This window comes from Carlito syrichta, unplaced genomic scaffold (genome assembly GCF_000164805.1).
Source record: "Carlito syrichta isolate Samal-C Ts95f unplaced genomic scaffold, Tarsius_syrichta-2.0.1 Scaffold302779, whole genome shotgun sequence".
Taxonomy (NCBI): Eukaryota; Metazoa; Chordata; class Mammalia; order Primates; family Tarsiidae; genus Carlito; species Carlito syrichta.
In genome coordinates, this window is record NW_007246875.1 from 318,942 (window position 1) to 333,180 (window position 14,239).

Below are 14,239 nucleotides of genomic sequence, written 5' to 3' on the forward strand. Positions count from 1 at the left end.
GAGCGGCCACTGCACTCTGGTCTGGGTGACAGAGTGAGACTCCAACTCAAAAAAAAATAATAATAATAATCTATCCTGCCAGGCATGGTGGCTCACATCTGTAATCCCAGCACTTTGGGAGATGGAGGTGAGAGGATTGCCTGAGTCCATAGGTTTGAGACCATCCTGAGCAACTTGGTGAGACCTTGTCTCTATAATAAGTAAAAAAAGTGACTGGAAGCCGGGCTCGGTGGCTCAGCCTGTAATCCCGCGCCTTTGGGAGGCTGAGGTGAGTGGATTGCCTGAGCCCGCGGGTTCGAGACCCGCCAGGGCAACTTGGCGAGACCTCATTCTTGCAATAAATCAAAAGTTAGCCAGGTATGGTAACACGCACCTGTAGTTCCAGCTACTTGGAAGGTTGAGGCAGAAGGATCAATGGAGCCCAGCAGGTGGAGGCTGCGGTGGCCGGGAGCGGCCACTGCACTCTGGTCTGGGTGACAGAGTGAGACTCCAACTCAAAAAAAAAAAAAAGTGACTGGATTTGGTGGCTCAACCCATAATCCCAGCTCTTTGGGAGGCCAAGGCGAGTGGATTGCCTGAGCCCGCAGGTTCGAGACCCACCCAGGCAACTTGGCGACCCTGTCTCTGCAATAAATCAAAAACTAGCTGGGCATGGTAGCACGCGCCTGTAGTTCCAGCTACTGGGAGGGCTGAGGCAGAAAGATCACTGGAGCCCAGCAGGTTGAGGTTGCGGTGGCTGGGAGCATGCTACTGCTCTCCAGTCTGGGCAACAGAGTGAGACTCCAACTCAAAAAAATTTTTAAAAATTAACCAGGCCTGTGGTTCCAACTTGGAAGGCTAAGGTAGAAAGATCATCTGGGTGTGCAGGAGAGGCTGCGGTGGCTGTGAGCGTGCCACTCCACTCCAGCCTGGGTGACAGAGTGAGAATCCTACTCAAAAGAAAAAAAAAAAAGAAAAAGAAATGATCTATCTTACTGACAGCTGCTTTGTGTTGCACACTCAAAAACTGCTTGAGCTGGGCACCATTAACCCATTTTACATACCAGGGAACTGAGGCTCACAGAGGTTAAGTAACGCATAAAGTCCCACAGCCACTAAGTGGCAGAGCTGGGACTTGAACTGCGTCCTGAAACCTGAGCACTACTTCCTGTAGCACACTCTGCTGTCACAGGAGAGCATTTGTATCACAGCTAAACCTTAGTCTGTCACCCATTCCTGGGAGATGTGGCCGCTGAGGCCCTTTCCCTCCACAAGGCCTTGCCCAGATAGGCAGTGGCCCTCTTGCAAGGTTCACCCGCCTGGTATTGATTAGCTCCTCCCCACCCCCATCCCCATCTGCACACTTGTCTCTGAGGAGGGCAGCATGTCAGATGTGTGCCCCTGGCCCCATGTTGAGTGTGGAACAAAGAGGAGGGAGCCCATGTGCCATCTTAGGAACCTCAAGTTCTTTGCGAGTGTCAGAGCTACCCAGACACGATGTGTTGTTGAGAGAATGATCTCATTTAAGGAGGAGACAGAGGCTCCAGGGCTTACAGCTAGTGAAGGGGGTGAAGGGCTTCAGCCGAAGCCAGCCTGTCCCTTGCCCCATGCTCTACTAGCTCTGGGTCTGCCTCTGCTGTGTGCCAGACTCTTAAGGAAGCCTGAGTGTCTTGAGCTTTGGCACTCACGTCTGGTGCTGGGTGTGCAGCAGGTACTCGACGGGAAGTGCTGCTGAATTCCAACCATAAAAGTCTACCTGGAGCCAGGCTCAGTGGCTCGGCCTGTAATACCACGCCTTGGGAGGCTGAGGTGAGTGGATTGCCTGAGCCCGTGGGTTCGAGACCCGCCTGGGCAACTTGACGAGACCTCATCTCTACAATAAATCAAACAAAAAAAAAAAGTAGCCGGGCATGGTAGCGTGCGCCTGTAGTTCCAGCTACTTGGAAGGCTGAGGCAGAAGGATCGCCGGAGCCCAGCAGGTCAAGGCTGTGGTGGCCGGGAGCAGCCACTGCACTCCAGTCTGGGCAACAGAGTGAGACTCCGACTCACAAAAAAAAAAAGTCTACCTGGACTCTTCTAGAAACTAGCCTCTGGCATCCCTCCCTGATGGGAGCGCACAGAAAAAGTAGACAGAGACAGGCCCTGGGGAAAGGCAGAGGGATGAGACTGGGAAGTTTTGGGGGAGCTTGAACAGGGCAGAGGGCCTCCCAGGGAGTCCCCAAATTCTGACGATTCTGGGTTAGACACCATCCACACACACACCCCTGCACCTGGGCATTGGCTGGTCTGACTGCCAACACCCAACACCTGCTCTGCCGAAGGCTCTTCTGAGGTGGGAGCACCAAGCTGTGTGTCTCTTCTCAAGCAGGTGTGGCAGCAGATGCTGAGTCTGGGGCTCAAGCCAAGCCGGCACAGCTACAACCTGATGTTGGGGGCAGCTCGGGACTGTGGCCTGGGGGATCCCCAGGTGGCCTCAGAGCTGCTCCTGAGGCCCAGGGAGGAGGCAGTCCTGCTTCAGTCCCCAGCAGGCAGGCGGCGGGCAAGGAGAACAGCCCAGACTGGGGCCAGTGACTGCATGTTGGCCAGGCTGCACGTGGAGGCCCTGGAGAGGCAGTTGTTTCTGGGACCTTCTCAGGCACTTGAGGGGCATCCAGAGCCTCGAGAAGCCAGAGTGCCCATCAAGGACCAGCCTGAAGTGGAAACTGAGGCTGAGCCCAACCATTCAGTGGCCTTCACCCCAGTGGCCCTGAAGCCACCTTCGTTGGAGCTGGAGGTCAACCTCCTGACCCTTGGGACTGTACCCCCGGCTGTGATCTCCTTTGGGATGGTGACCACTCCAGCTGACAGGCTGGCCTTGATGGGGGGCCTGGAGGGCTTCCTGGGCAGGATGGCAGAGCACAGACTCCAGCCCGACATCAGGACCCTCACCCTGCTCGCTGAGGTAGTGGAGCCCGCGAGCCCTGCAGAGGCCTCGTTGCTGACCATCCTGGACAAACACCAGGTGGAGGCCGATGTGACGTTTTTCAACACGCTTGTGAGAAAAAAGAGCAAGCTGGGAGACCTGGAGGGAGCAAAGGTAAGGGGCTGGAGACAGGCACTCCTGGATCCCCTGTTGAGGGCCTGACCCTGGGTGAGGTGCCAGGAGTCGAGCAGTGAACAAGCCAGACACACTCCCTGCCCTTCATGGAGCCCAGATTGGTGGGGAAGGTGGACCCCAAACATGTTATGCTGACCAGGGGGCACAGGTGCTACAGGAAGGGCAGGAATCTGAAGGGCATTCCTGGAGAAGGGACAGCATGCTGTAGACGGGCAGGCTGGAAGTCCAGAGCATCTGCAGAGAAGTTCCATTCTGGGGAGCTGGGTCCAAAGGGATAGGCTGGATGGGACTTGAGGCCTGAGTACCGGACTGAGGCCTCTGGGCAGAGTTGTATCCCTGAAGTTTCAGTGCCCGGCCCAGGGCTTCACCAGAGAAGGCTCTTGCCAGCACCAGTGGGTTACAGGTTACAGCAACTCCATGTTTATCCTCACAGGCACTGTTGCTACTCCTGGCAAAGAGGGGGATCGTCCCCAATCTGCAGACCTTCTGTAACCTAGCCATTGGGTGTTGCAGGCCAAAGGATGGTCTGCAACTGCTCGCAGACTTGAAGGTGAGTGGACTCAGGCCTGGGCAGGACGCCCATGGTGCTGAGGAGTACTCTGGGGTACTCAGGAAGAAAGTTGGCAGGGAAGAGGGGCTGTGCCAGGCCCCAGGCCCTATTCCTAGATGGGATAAACTGTGTGTTGGCAGAAGGGAGTGGTGTCAATGAGCTTCCAGTACAGAATGGTCATCTGCGTTTGAGAGAAAGCTGTTGGGATGGGCGTGGAGAGCCATGGGTGTTCCCTTCTCTTTTTTTTTTGAGTTAGAGTCTCACTCTGTCACCCAGGCTGGAGTGCTTTGGCACGTTCACGGCCACTGCAGCCTCGACCTGCTGGGCTCAGGTGATCCTTCAGCTTTGACCGTCCAAGTAGCTGGAACCACAGACACACTCTACCATGCCCGGCTAATTTTTTGATTTGTTGTAGAGATGAGGTCTCGCCAAGTTGCCCAGGCTGGTATCCAACCCATGGGCTCAGGCAATCTTCTCATCTAGGCCTCCCAAATTGCTGGGATTATAGGCGTGAGCCACCGCGCCTGGCCTGTGTTCCCCTCTTGAAGGTGGCAGTGCGGTGACACTGAGAGGTAGGGATGGGCCTTGGCCCCACACTCCAGAGCGATGGAGGATATAACTTGGAACAGGGATTATCTGAATTCCTGGGGGGCAGTTTTTAAAGCCTCCAAGTATTTCTGTTTCGCATCCCACCTAAGTCCCATTGAGACTTTGCTGAGTGGATTTCATCCAACCGCAGCAGAGGCCACTTCCTGGGAGCAGGTTCTTGGTGTGCCCCACATTCAGTGTTTTCTTGTGGTTTCCCTGGACCCTGCCGGGCTCACCTAGCCAATGCTGGCTGCTTTTCTAGGTTGACCACCACCTTTTGGTGACTGTATGTCAACTCATAGCCTAGAATGAGAAGGTGGTATCTCCCCTCATCGTTTTCCACTCTTGCGGATTGTCATTTGGTCTTTGAGAACAGAATGGGCTTCCCTCTCCAGCTTCTTCAGGGCTGAGGGAGAGTCCGGGCACTTACTCTTCTGCTGGAGGGGACAGTACAGCCCATCGACTCTTCTGCTGGAGGGGACAGTACAGCCCATCGTTTCTACTAGGTTCTGCCTTCCTGTCCTCGGTCGCTGGTTTTCAGACCAGGCATGACAGGCAGGATGACTTCACTGTGTCCCTTCAACTGCCATCATTTTGCTGACTATATGATGTACACGTTTCAGAAGTCCCAGGTGACTCCCAACATCCACATCTACAGCACCCTTATCAATGCGGCCCTCAAGAAGCTAGACTACACCTATCTTATCAACATCCTGAAGGACATGAGGCAGAACAGGGTCCCGGCGAACGAAGTGGTCATCCGCCAACTGGAGTTTGCAGCTGAGTACCCTCCTACGTTTGACCGGGTATGTGTTCCAAGCTCAAAAATCCTATGGGTTTCTTACCATCTCCACTGCCCACGAGTCCCTGTCTGCGTGCCTCAGTTAATGTCTCGGGCCAGTCTTGCCTTTGTTGACTGACAGTCCCACTGGCCTTCTGATGTTTCCTAGATGCCTCCAGCCTCTTCCCCACCTCAGGGCATTGGTGTTCCCTCTGCCTCAAGTAGGCACTTTCTGCTCGTCTTCCTCCTGTAGGTCTCTTAAATGGCTCTTCAAGATGTTCTGCTGGCTGCCTCCCCACCTGCTGTGAAAGTCTCCCCTCCCCACTGCATACAACCCCATTCCTTTATGCCATGTCCTAGTCTGTAACCATGGGTTCACACGTGTTCATTGAATCACAGGCTTCTAGAGGTGGAGGCTGTCTGCCTTGTCACCTGGGTCCTTGGTGCCTGCAGGGTGCTTGGTGCTTAACAGATTTGTTTGTTCTGTGGAGGGGCAGCAGTAGGGTAGTGATGGAATTGGCCTCATAGTGGCTGCATAGTCTCTCCCTACTGTTTGAGGGTATCAGGCTCTGGGTGTTTGGTTTTTGGGTCTGAGCATCTCCAGGGCATCCAGAGCGACCACGTCCGGAGCACAACCCAGATGGGGAGGGAGACAGGGAAATCAGCAAGGACACACAAAGCCACGGGGCACAGGGTCAGGATGCCATGCAGGTGCCACACTTGAGTGCCATTTTGAAGATTTTGCAGGAATGAGTGGGACAGGAATTGTTATTTATATATTGTATTCACAGGCCTTTTGGTTTTTTTTTTTTGAGTTGGAGTCTCACTTGGTCGCCCAGACTGGAGTGGAGCGGCCGCTCCCGGCCACCGCAGCCTCGACCTGCTGGGCTCCGGTGATCCTTCCACCTCAGCCTTCCCAGTAGCCGTAATTACAGGCGCGCTCTACCACGCCCGGCTAATTATTTATTGTAGAGATTCTCGTGCTCTACCATGCCCGGCTAATTATTTATTGTAGAGATGAGGTCTCGCCTGCCCAGGCGAGTCTCGAACCCGCGGGCTCAGGCAATCCACTCACCTCAGCCTCCCAAAGGTGCAGGATTACAGGCTGAGCCACCGAGCCCGGCTGGGCCTTTTGTTTATTACGTATCTTCTAGTTTGTGGATTGTCTCTTCACTCTTACAAGATACCATAGGGCTGAGGCTTTTTATTTTTTTTTTTTAAGTTGGGGGTCTTACTCTGTTGCCTAGGTTGGAGTGCAGTGGCATGAGCATGACAATCACAGTTCACGGCAGCCTCAACCTCATGGGCTCAGGCAATTCTTTCGCCTCAGCCCCCTGCGTAGCTGGGACTACAGGCTAGCATCACCACACCCAGCTGATTTTTAAATTTCACTTTAGAGGTGTTTCGCTCTGCTGCCCAGAGGCTGGTCTTGAACTCCTTGATTCAAGCAATCCACCTGCCTTGGCCTCTCAAAGTGCTGGGGTTACAGGTGAGCCACCATGCCCAGCCCTTATTGTATTCAAATCATATACCGAAGTTCCTGACTTAGATCGTTTGACTTGATTTTTCAACCTTATGATAGGTTTATCACGATATAACTCTGTAAGTTGAGGAGCTCCTTATGACTTATAATGTAGTAAACTTAGGCTGGGCATGGTGGCTCATACTTTTAATTCCAGCACTTTGGGAGGTCAAGGCAGGATGCTTGAGGCTAGGGGTTCAAGACCAGCTTGGGCAAAAGAGTGAGACCCTCATGTCTACAGAAGAATAAAATTTTAAAAATAATGTGGTAAACTTGAATGCAAATGCATATCACTTTCACACCATTGTAAAGTTAAACCATTATTAAGTCGGTGACCATCTGCTGTGTTGCCAGCAGTAAATGCATTTTCAGGCAGAACCCTATCAAGGACTATCTATGCTCACTCCCTTGTGATGGTGGACTTATTTATATTTCTATTTGTGATTTTGTCAAGTTTTGCTAATTTTTTTCTGTAGAGATAGAGTCTATGTTGCCCGGGCTGGTCTCAAACTCCTGGCCTCAAGTAAACCTCATGCCTTAGCCTCCCAGTGTTTCTTCCTATATATTCTCCTACCAGCTTTCTTTTGTTTTCTGCCTGGAATATCATGTTTCTCCTTTTCTTCCCACCTCTCCGTGGAGACTGCTGCAACAGTGCCAAGATGATAGAGGAAGGTAGTGGCTGTGCTGAGGGGAGGTGCTCAGCAGACTGTGGCAGCAGAGATGGTGGGGCCCAGGGATTCTAGCTTGGGGAGCTGAGACAACATCCTAGGTAGGGGGTACAGCAACATGTATTTAGAAGAAAGATGACTGTCAAGCAGGTGGAATATGGGCCTGTGTCAGGGTACAGCAACTATAGCTGGAATCTATTTCTCTACAAGAAACTCCTCCCATAGTGAATGTTAACAGCTTTTCTGCCCAGCTCCCTGGGAGAATCACAGGGACCAGCTTCCCTGAGGCCTGAGCCAGCTGCTGTGGTTTAGGATTCACTATAGGTGGCATGCAGTGACTCTAATCATCAAGGGCCCCTATGAACCCCATGCGCTTTCAATTGCAGTACAAAGGGAAGAACACCTACCTGGAGAAGATCGATGGCTTCCGAGCCTATTACAAGCAGTGGCTGAAAGTGATGCCGGCAGAGGAAACCCCCCACCCCTGGCAGAAGTTCCGGACCAAGCCCAAGAACCGAGAACCCATCAGGGAGGCTGATGTGGATGGAGACCTTGGAGGCAGGTGATGGGGAACTCAGCTGTAACAATGTGCCAGGCTCTCAGTGTTTTCTGGGAGCCTCAGGCATCCCTCCCATAGTAAAGATAAGTGAACATGTTGGTGTCACTCACTCATGAAGGAAAGGCTAGGCCCAGAAGAGCTGCAGCACCTCACAGGTGTTGGTGTGAGGACACACGCTGGACCAGAGTGCATGTTCATAGCAGCCCCAGCAGCAGCCCCAGCCACCTTCCCAGGTCACCTCAGGTCATCCTCTTCTAAGAGGCTCATGTGTGCTCATGGTCACAAAGTACCACAGGGGGGAGCCAGGACAGAGTCCACAGGAGCCTCTGGTCCCAGGGCCTGGCGCTTTACATGGAGCTCCAGACCTCTGTTCTGAAAGGACAGACACAGGGCCAGGAGGTTGAAAGGTTTTATTTTTACAAAATCACAGCCGATGGATAGTAAAGCCTTCACCTCTGGAGACCATGCTCCAGCTTGGGTCTGGGGCGCCACTCTGCCAGAAGAGCTGCTCCCAGGAAAAGGGTTGGTGCCACAGGCAGGAACCCTTGGAGTCCAAAGTCCGAGACTTAGCCAGAGCAGCCGCGGCAGCCACAGTGTGTGCACTCGATGATGCGGCCCTGCAACAGAGGATGGCTGAGATGGGGCATCCACCCCCGCTCCACACGCCCCTGCACCCTCGCTCACGGTAATCTCCCACTGAGGACCATGCCAACGGGAGTTCCGTACAGGACATACCCCGGAAACCCTTCCTTGACAGTTCTGGACAGGGAAATTGGCTTCCCCATGAAGATAGAAACTGCTACTGTTGACGCTGCAGTTGCATGTGCATTTAAGGTATACAAATTCAACATGCATACTTGCCAAAAAGAAATCTGCGTGAGTCTTGCTATTCTACTAGGTGAGCTGAGGCGGGCCTGCTACTGCTCAGGGGTCTCAGGGCTGCCTCTGGACCAGGAAGCCTTCTGGGAGGCAAAGGGGCGGAGGGCATGCACTTGAGCCACACCCTCGTGCTCCCAGTGCCCCACCAGAACAGTCAGCAGCAGGAAGAGTCATGTCCCCCCAGGCCAGGTGTGACATGATATCTGGCCCAGGGACTGCTCGGCAGACAGAAGGCCCCAGAAGAGTGGTTTGCGTTGATTTTACTTTTTCAAACTCTTCTGGAGGAAAAAGACCTTAGTGTAAGCAAACAAGTTCCTCTGGTGGAACCCAGCCAAGTCTAAGTCAGGCTGTCTTGGCCACAGGGCTAAGGCGGCAGTACCCCCAACCCTGACACTCCCATGGACTCCTGGGGCTCTCAGAGGAGGGCTTTTGCCATTCCGCCACCCTTCACTGCCTCCCTCAAAAAACCATCATCCAGGGCCTTCCTCAAGGAGGTGTCCCTTGCTCGCTCTCCACCGCCCAACCTGCCCGTCCCTGAGCTTCCACGTGGTGCAGGGAGGCAGAACTACATAGCCAGAGCTCTATAAGTTGGAACTCACTGCGCTGTAATTAGGCCCCTGTGTGAAGTTAGGGACAAGGAGGCCAAGCTGGGAGATCGGCAGCCTGGCCTGAATGATTTTTTTAAATGTAGGTTTACTAATTTATCTAATTAAGAAAGCATTTTTAATTTAAAATAATTATGTTCAAATCACTGGGCCACACAACAGTCTCCCAGCTGGGCCAGCAACTGCCAGGGCGCTGCACTGAATGGCCACTAGTGGGCAACATGCTGTGACTCCTCTGGTTCTACAGCTCTCTTTCAGAGGGGCTTACGCCCCAAGCTCAGCTACTGCCCACTCAGCATCATTCTCAAGGTGCCCAGCCTAGTTTTGGAACAGAAGGTTTTGGCAGAAGAAATACAGTGAGCACTAAAGCGTCACTGTGAGGACTGGAGGGAACCCCTACTGATTCCCCCCGCCCCACCCAATTTCACCCTCCCATCACCTCAGGGTTGGGATCGTCACCACCATTCATAAGTGAGGAAAGGAGTTCCGTAACTGCCCAAAAGAGGAGCGGAGATTGGCTCCCAGACCTAACAAATACAATCCCTGCCACACTCTGCCTACCATGGATTCCTGAACAAAGGAATTCACTCCTGGGAAGGACAGACATTCAGCAACAAAACAACATTCCAGCCCAACCAAAAAATATAAAATCCCTTGAAGATGACTAGGTCAGAATTTTGAACCGAAAATAACATCCAACTTGAGCGCCAGACATTACCACTTCCAGCTTGCTTTTAGGAACCCGGCAGATGCAGTTTGTCCCAAAATTGGTGTCCCGTGTCTGAATGCACCGCAGGCAGCACAAGTTCTCGTACCCTTGCTTTTTCCATTTTGCAATCAGGTTTTTGTCTGCATAGCCTTCTTTAATACAGTATTCATACAGTTCTGTCAAAAAGATGGGGAAAGGACATCAGACCATGATGTGACAAACCTTCCCCCACTGCTAATTAAAAAGACTCTTTAGCCAACATTGGCTCCCCACGTTTTCAGAGGTAAGAAAAATCATGACTCTTGCTGAGGTTGCAAAGATAAGAACTGTTATCAAATAACTGTAAAAGCAACTCAAGTTCAAAAAGCCGAGAGAGAATTAGACCAATTACCTCTGCTGATGGCTTTCCGCTTGTAAAAGAGGTCAAAGATATAGCGAGTTTTCTGGTGGTGGATCCTGAAGATGGGCCACAGAGATTCCACTTTCCTCTTCCCTTCATGAGGTTCTGTTTCAGCTGGGGAGAAAAAAGTGTGTGTATTTGCCTGGGGGCAATAAGGTTAGTCTGCACAGGATGGAGTGTTCTTTTTTTTTTTTGAGTTGGAGTCTCACTCTGTAGCCCAGGCTGGAGTGCTCACAGCTACCCCAGCGTTGACCTGCTGGGCTCTGACGATCCTTCTGTCTCAACCTTCCAAGCAGCCAGAACTATAGGAGTGTGCTAACACACCTGGCTAATTTTTCATTTCATTATAGAGACGAGGTCTCGCCAAGTTGCCCAGGCTGGTCTCGAACCCGCAGGCTCAGGCAGTCCTCTCACCTCAGCCTCCCAAAGTGCTGGGATTACAGGTGTGAGTCACCGAGGCCGGCCTCTTTTCTCAAATAACTCGTGATGATGAGTAAATATCACTTTATATCCACTAGGATGGTTATAATCAAAATGGTGGAATAGCAAGTAACAAGTGTTGGCAAGGATATGGAGAAACTGGAACCCTCAGATACTGCTGATAGGAATGTAAAATGGTACAGCTGTGTGCAGAAAACAGTCTGGCAGTTAAGAAGTTAAACAGAGTCACGATATAACCCAGCAGCAGTTCCAGCCTTAGGAACATGCCAGCAAGAACCAAGAGAACTAAAAACACACATGCACTTACAATCTGAACTGTTTGATCTGGAAGGAAAAAAAGAACACAACACACGTGTGTGTACACAAACTTGTGTATGAATGTCCCTAGAAGCCAAAAGGTAGAAATAGCTCAAATGTCCATCAACTGATGAATGAATGAACAAAATTGGTCTGTGTAAACAATGGAATATTATTCAGCTGCAAAAAAGGGTGAAGTACTGACACATGCTATGACATAGATGAACCCTGAAATGCTGTAAAACTGACTGTGGCAATCATGGCATATATAAAAACCCCTTAATTGGACACTTTAAAAGTTTGGTTCAGCTGGGTTCAATGGCTCAGTCTGTAATCCCGCGCTTTTGGAGGCGGAGTGGATTGCCCGAGCCCAAGGTTCGAGACCCGCCTGGGCAACTTGGCGAGACCCCACCTCTACGATAAATCAAAAAATTAGCTGGGCATGGTAGCGCTTGCCTATAGTTCCAGCTACTTGGAAGGCTGAGGATCGCTGGAGCCCAGCAGGTCGAGGCTACGGTGGCTAGGAGCATGCCACTGCACTCCAGTCTGGGCGATAGAATGAGATTCCAACTCAAAAAAAAAAAAAAAGTTTGGTTTAAAAAAAAAAAAAAACACTCATACAATAACCTCTGTTAACACCCATCCTCTATCCTTTCAGACCTATTTCTACAGCATAACAACTCAATATAATTCTGGGACCACAGATGGGCATCTTACTTTTTTTAAGTCAGAGTCTAACTCTGTCACCCAGGCTGTAGTACAGTGGCACACTCATGGCCACCACGGCCTCCACCTGCTGGGCTCAGGCGATCCTACTGCCTCATCCTTCCAAGTAGCTAGAACTGCAGGTGTGTGCCACCACGCCTGGCTAGTTGTTTTTTTATTGTAGAGATGAGGTCTCGCCAAGTTGTCCAGGCTGGTCTTGAACCCCTGAACTCAGGCAATCCTCTCACTTCAGCTTCCCAAAGTTCTGGGATTACAGGCGTGAGCCACCGTGTCCAGCTGGCAGTCATTTTTAAGGTACCTCTAATGTTTAAGGTATACAGCTGATAGGCTGCCAGCTGTTCCTTCAACATACACAGAATCAGGTGGAACTCACACCTACAAGGCATTCTCTGTCTCTCTTAGGAGTTATGAGTTGATCTTTGTCTACCACCTCCTCTCAGTTTTAGGGCAGAGAAGAAGGGAAGGAATGATCAAGAAAACTATACCTCAACTGGGCGTGGTAGCTCACGCCTGTAATCCCAGCACTTTGGGAGACCGAGGGGAGAGGATTGCTTGAGCCCACAGGTTTGAGACCAGCCTGGGCAACATGGCGAGACCTTGTCTCCACAATAAATCAAAAAATTAGCCAGGTGTGGTAGTGCGCGCTGTTCCAAGTTCCAGCTACTTGGAAGGCTGAGGTGGAAGGATCTCCGTGGCCGGGAGCGGCCACTGCACTCCAGCCTGGGTGACAGAGTGAGACTCCAACTCAAAAAAAAAAAAAAAGAAAACTATACCTCAATTTTTCCAGCTTTTAAACCATTCTATTACCTAGGATTTATAATTCAGGTCAACAAACAGGAATCTGTGATCTGAGCAGAAAGGCAGGTCTTAAGGACTCAGCAAGTGCACACCATGTGTCTGCTGTGGGTGACATCCTACTTTAGGTGCCCAAGACACGGTAGTGGGCAAGACAGAGCAGCTCAGCTCTGGATATCTATCTGGATAGCACTGGAAATCTAAACACATCTCAACATGTCCTGAACTGAAATCCTCACTCACCCACGTCAAAGCTGTATCCCTTCCCAGACCAGATGTCATGGAACCATCCTTGACACCCTTTTCCCTTTAATTCAACAAATCTGGCAATGCTGAGCTACATCCCCACTTAGCCTGCATCCCCAAGAGGTAAAAAGGGCTCTGGGCTCCAGCATCTCCCCATATACCACCTGCTACATCCCCAGAAGTCCCTTTTGTTCCTAACACTGAAACCAAGTGTCCACAGCCACGCATCATCTACACGGGCTGCTATTTTCTTTATTGAGGAAGAACATGAACAAGCAGGTCTTAAACCTGTGAACCAGATCTTAAACCTGAATTTAACAAAAATGAGAAGACAAAGAAATGCTGAAAGGCTATAAGATTAAAGAAAAATAGGAGGCCCGGCACGGTGGCTCATACCTATAATCCCAGCACTTTGGGAAGCTGACGCAGGAGGATTGCCTGAGCCCAGGGGTTCGAGACCAGCCTGGGCAACATGGTGAGACCTCATCTCTACAATAAATCAAAAGATTAGCTGGGCCTGGTGGCACACGTCTGTAGTTCCAGCTACTTGGAAGGCTGAGATAGAAGAATCACTTGAGCCCAGCAGGCTGAGGCTGCGATGGCCATAAGTGTGCCACTGCACGCCAGCCTGGGCAACAGAGTGAGACTCTGACTCAAAACAAACAAAAAGCAAGAAAAGCAGAAGAATACTTTCAGGAAGTAAAGAAGATCACATACATCTAAATACAAGGTGAAGTTCACCTCTCCTCAAAAGTGATCCCTTAAAGGAAGGAGTAGATTTACTTTTTCTTTTTTTTTGTAGAGATGAGATCTTGCCAAGTTGCCCAGTCTGGTCCCAAACCCACGGGCTCAGGTAACTCACTTGCCTCGGTCTCCCAAAGTGCTGGGATTACAGGCTGAGCCATTGAGCCCGGCCAGATTTACTTTCAAGGACTCATAAAATCTATTCCAGCACTCTCAAATTTCCTTTACTCTGATAGAGTTATTTGGGGAGGAAATCCCTCAGTCCACAATGACTGTGATTGCTGCAAGTTCTGGGACACAATCAGTTTTGAAAAAAGGAAGCAAAGTACTTTAACAGTTTATTCTTTATTGCTGGAGATAATGACCTCATGACAATGTCTAGATTAGTTACAAGTATTGAAAAAGTTGCTTTAGCTGGGTATGGTGGCTCATGCCTGTAATCCCAGCACCTTGGGAGGCTGAGGCGAGAGGATTGCCTGAGCACAGGAGTCCAAGACCAGCCTGGGCAACTTGGTAAGACCTTGTCTCTGCAATAATTTTTTAAAAATTAGCCAGGCAGGCCGGGCTCGGTGGCTCAGCCTGTAATCCTGCGCCTTTGGGAGGCTGAGGTGAGGGGATTGCCTGAGCCCGCAGGTTCGAGACCAGCCTGGGCA

The 14,239-nt window shown here is 51.1% G+C and overlaps 2 protein-coding genes across 4 annotated transcripts in view; one reads left to right on the forward strand and one right to left on the reverse strand.

Moving 5' to 3' along the window:
* Positions 1-7,832, forward strand: part of PTCD1 (pentatricopeptide repeat domain 1) — a 20,304-nt gene extending 12,472 nt beyond the window's left edge. The window contains exons 6-9 of the mRNA XM_021711853.1: positions 2,348-3,055; positions 3,510-3,626; positions 4,838-5,020; positions 7,572-7,832. Coding sequence (XP_021567528.1) covers positions 2,348-3,055; positions 3,510-3,626; positions 4,838-5,020; positions 7,572-7,751 — 1,188 coding nt within the window. The 3' untranslated portion in view covers positions 7,752-7,832. The remainder of the gene's footprint in view (positions 1-2,347; positions 3,056-3,509; positions 3,627-4,837; positions 5,021-7,571) is intronic.
* A 305-nt stretch (positions 7,833-8,137) lies between these two features.
* Positions 8,138-14,239, reverse strand: part of BUD31 (BUD31 homolog) — a 10,554-nt gene continuing 4,452 nt past the window's right edge. For all 3 annotated transcript variants that reach the window (XM_021711858.1, XM_008057138.2, XM_008057139.1), the window contains 3 exons: positions 10,329-10,451; positions 9,947-10,113; positions 8,138-8,361 (listed from right to left, as the gene is read on the reverse strand). In XM_021711858.1, the coding sequence (XP_021567533.1) occupies positions 8,311-8,361; positions 9,947-10,113; positions 10,329-10,451 (341 nt within the window). In that variant the 3' untranslated portion in view covers positions 8,138-8,310. The remainder of the gene's footprint in view (positions 8,362-9,946; positions 10,114-10,328; positions 10,452-14,239) is intronic.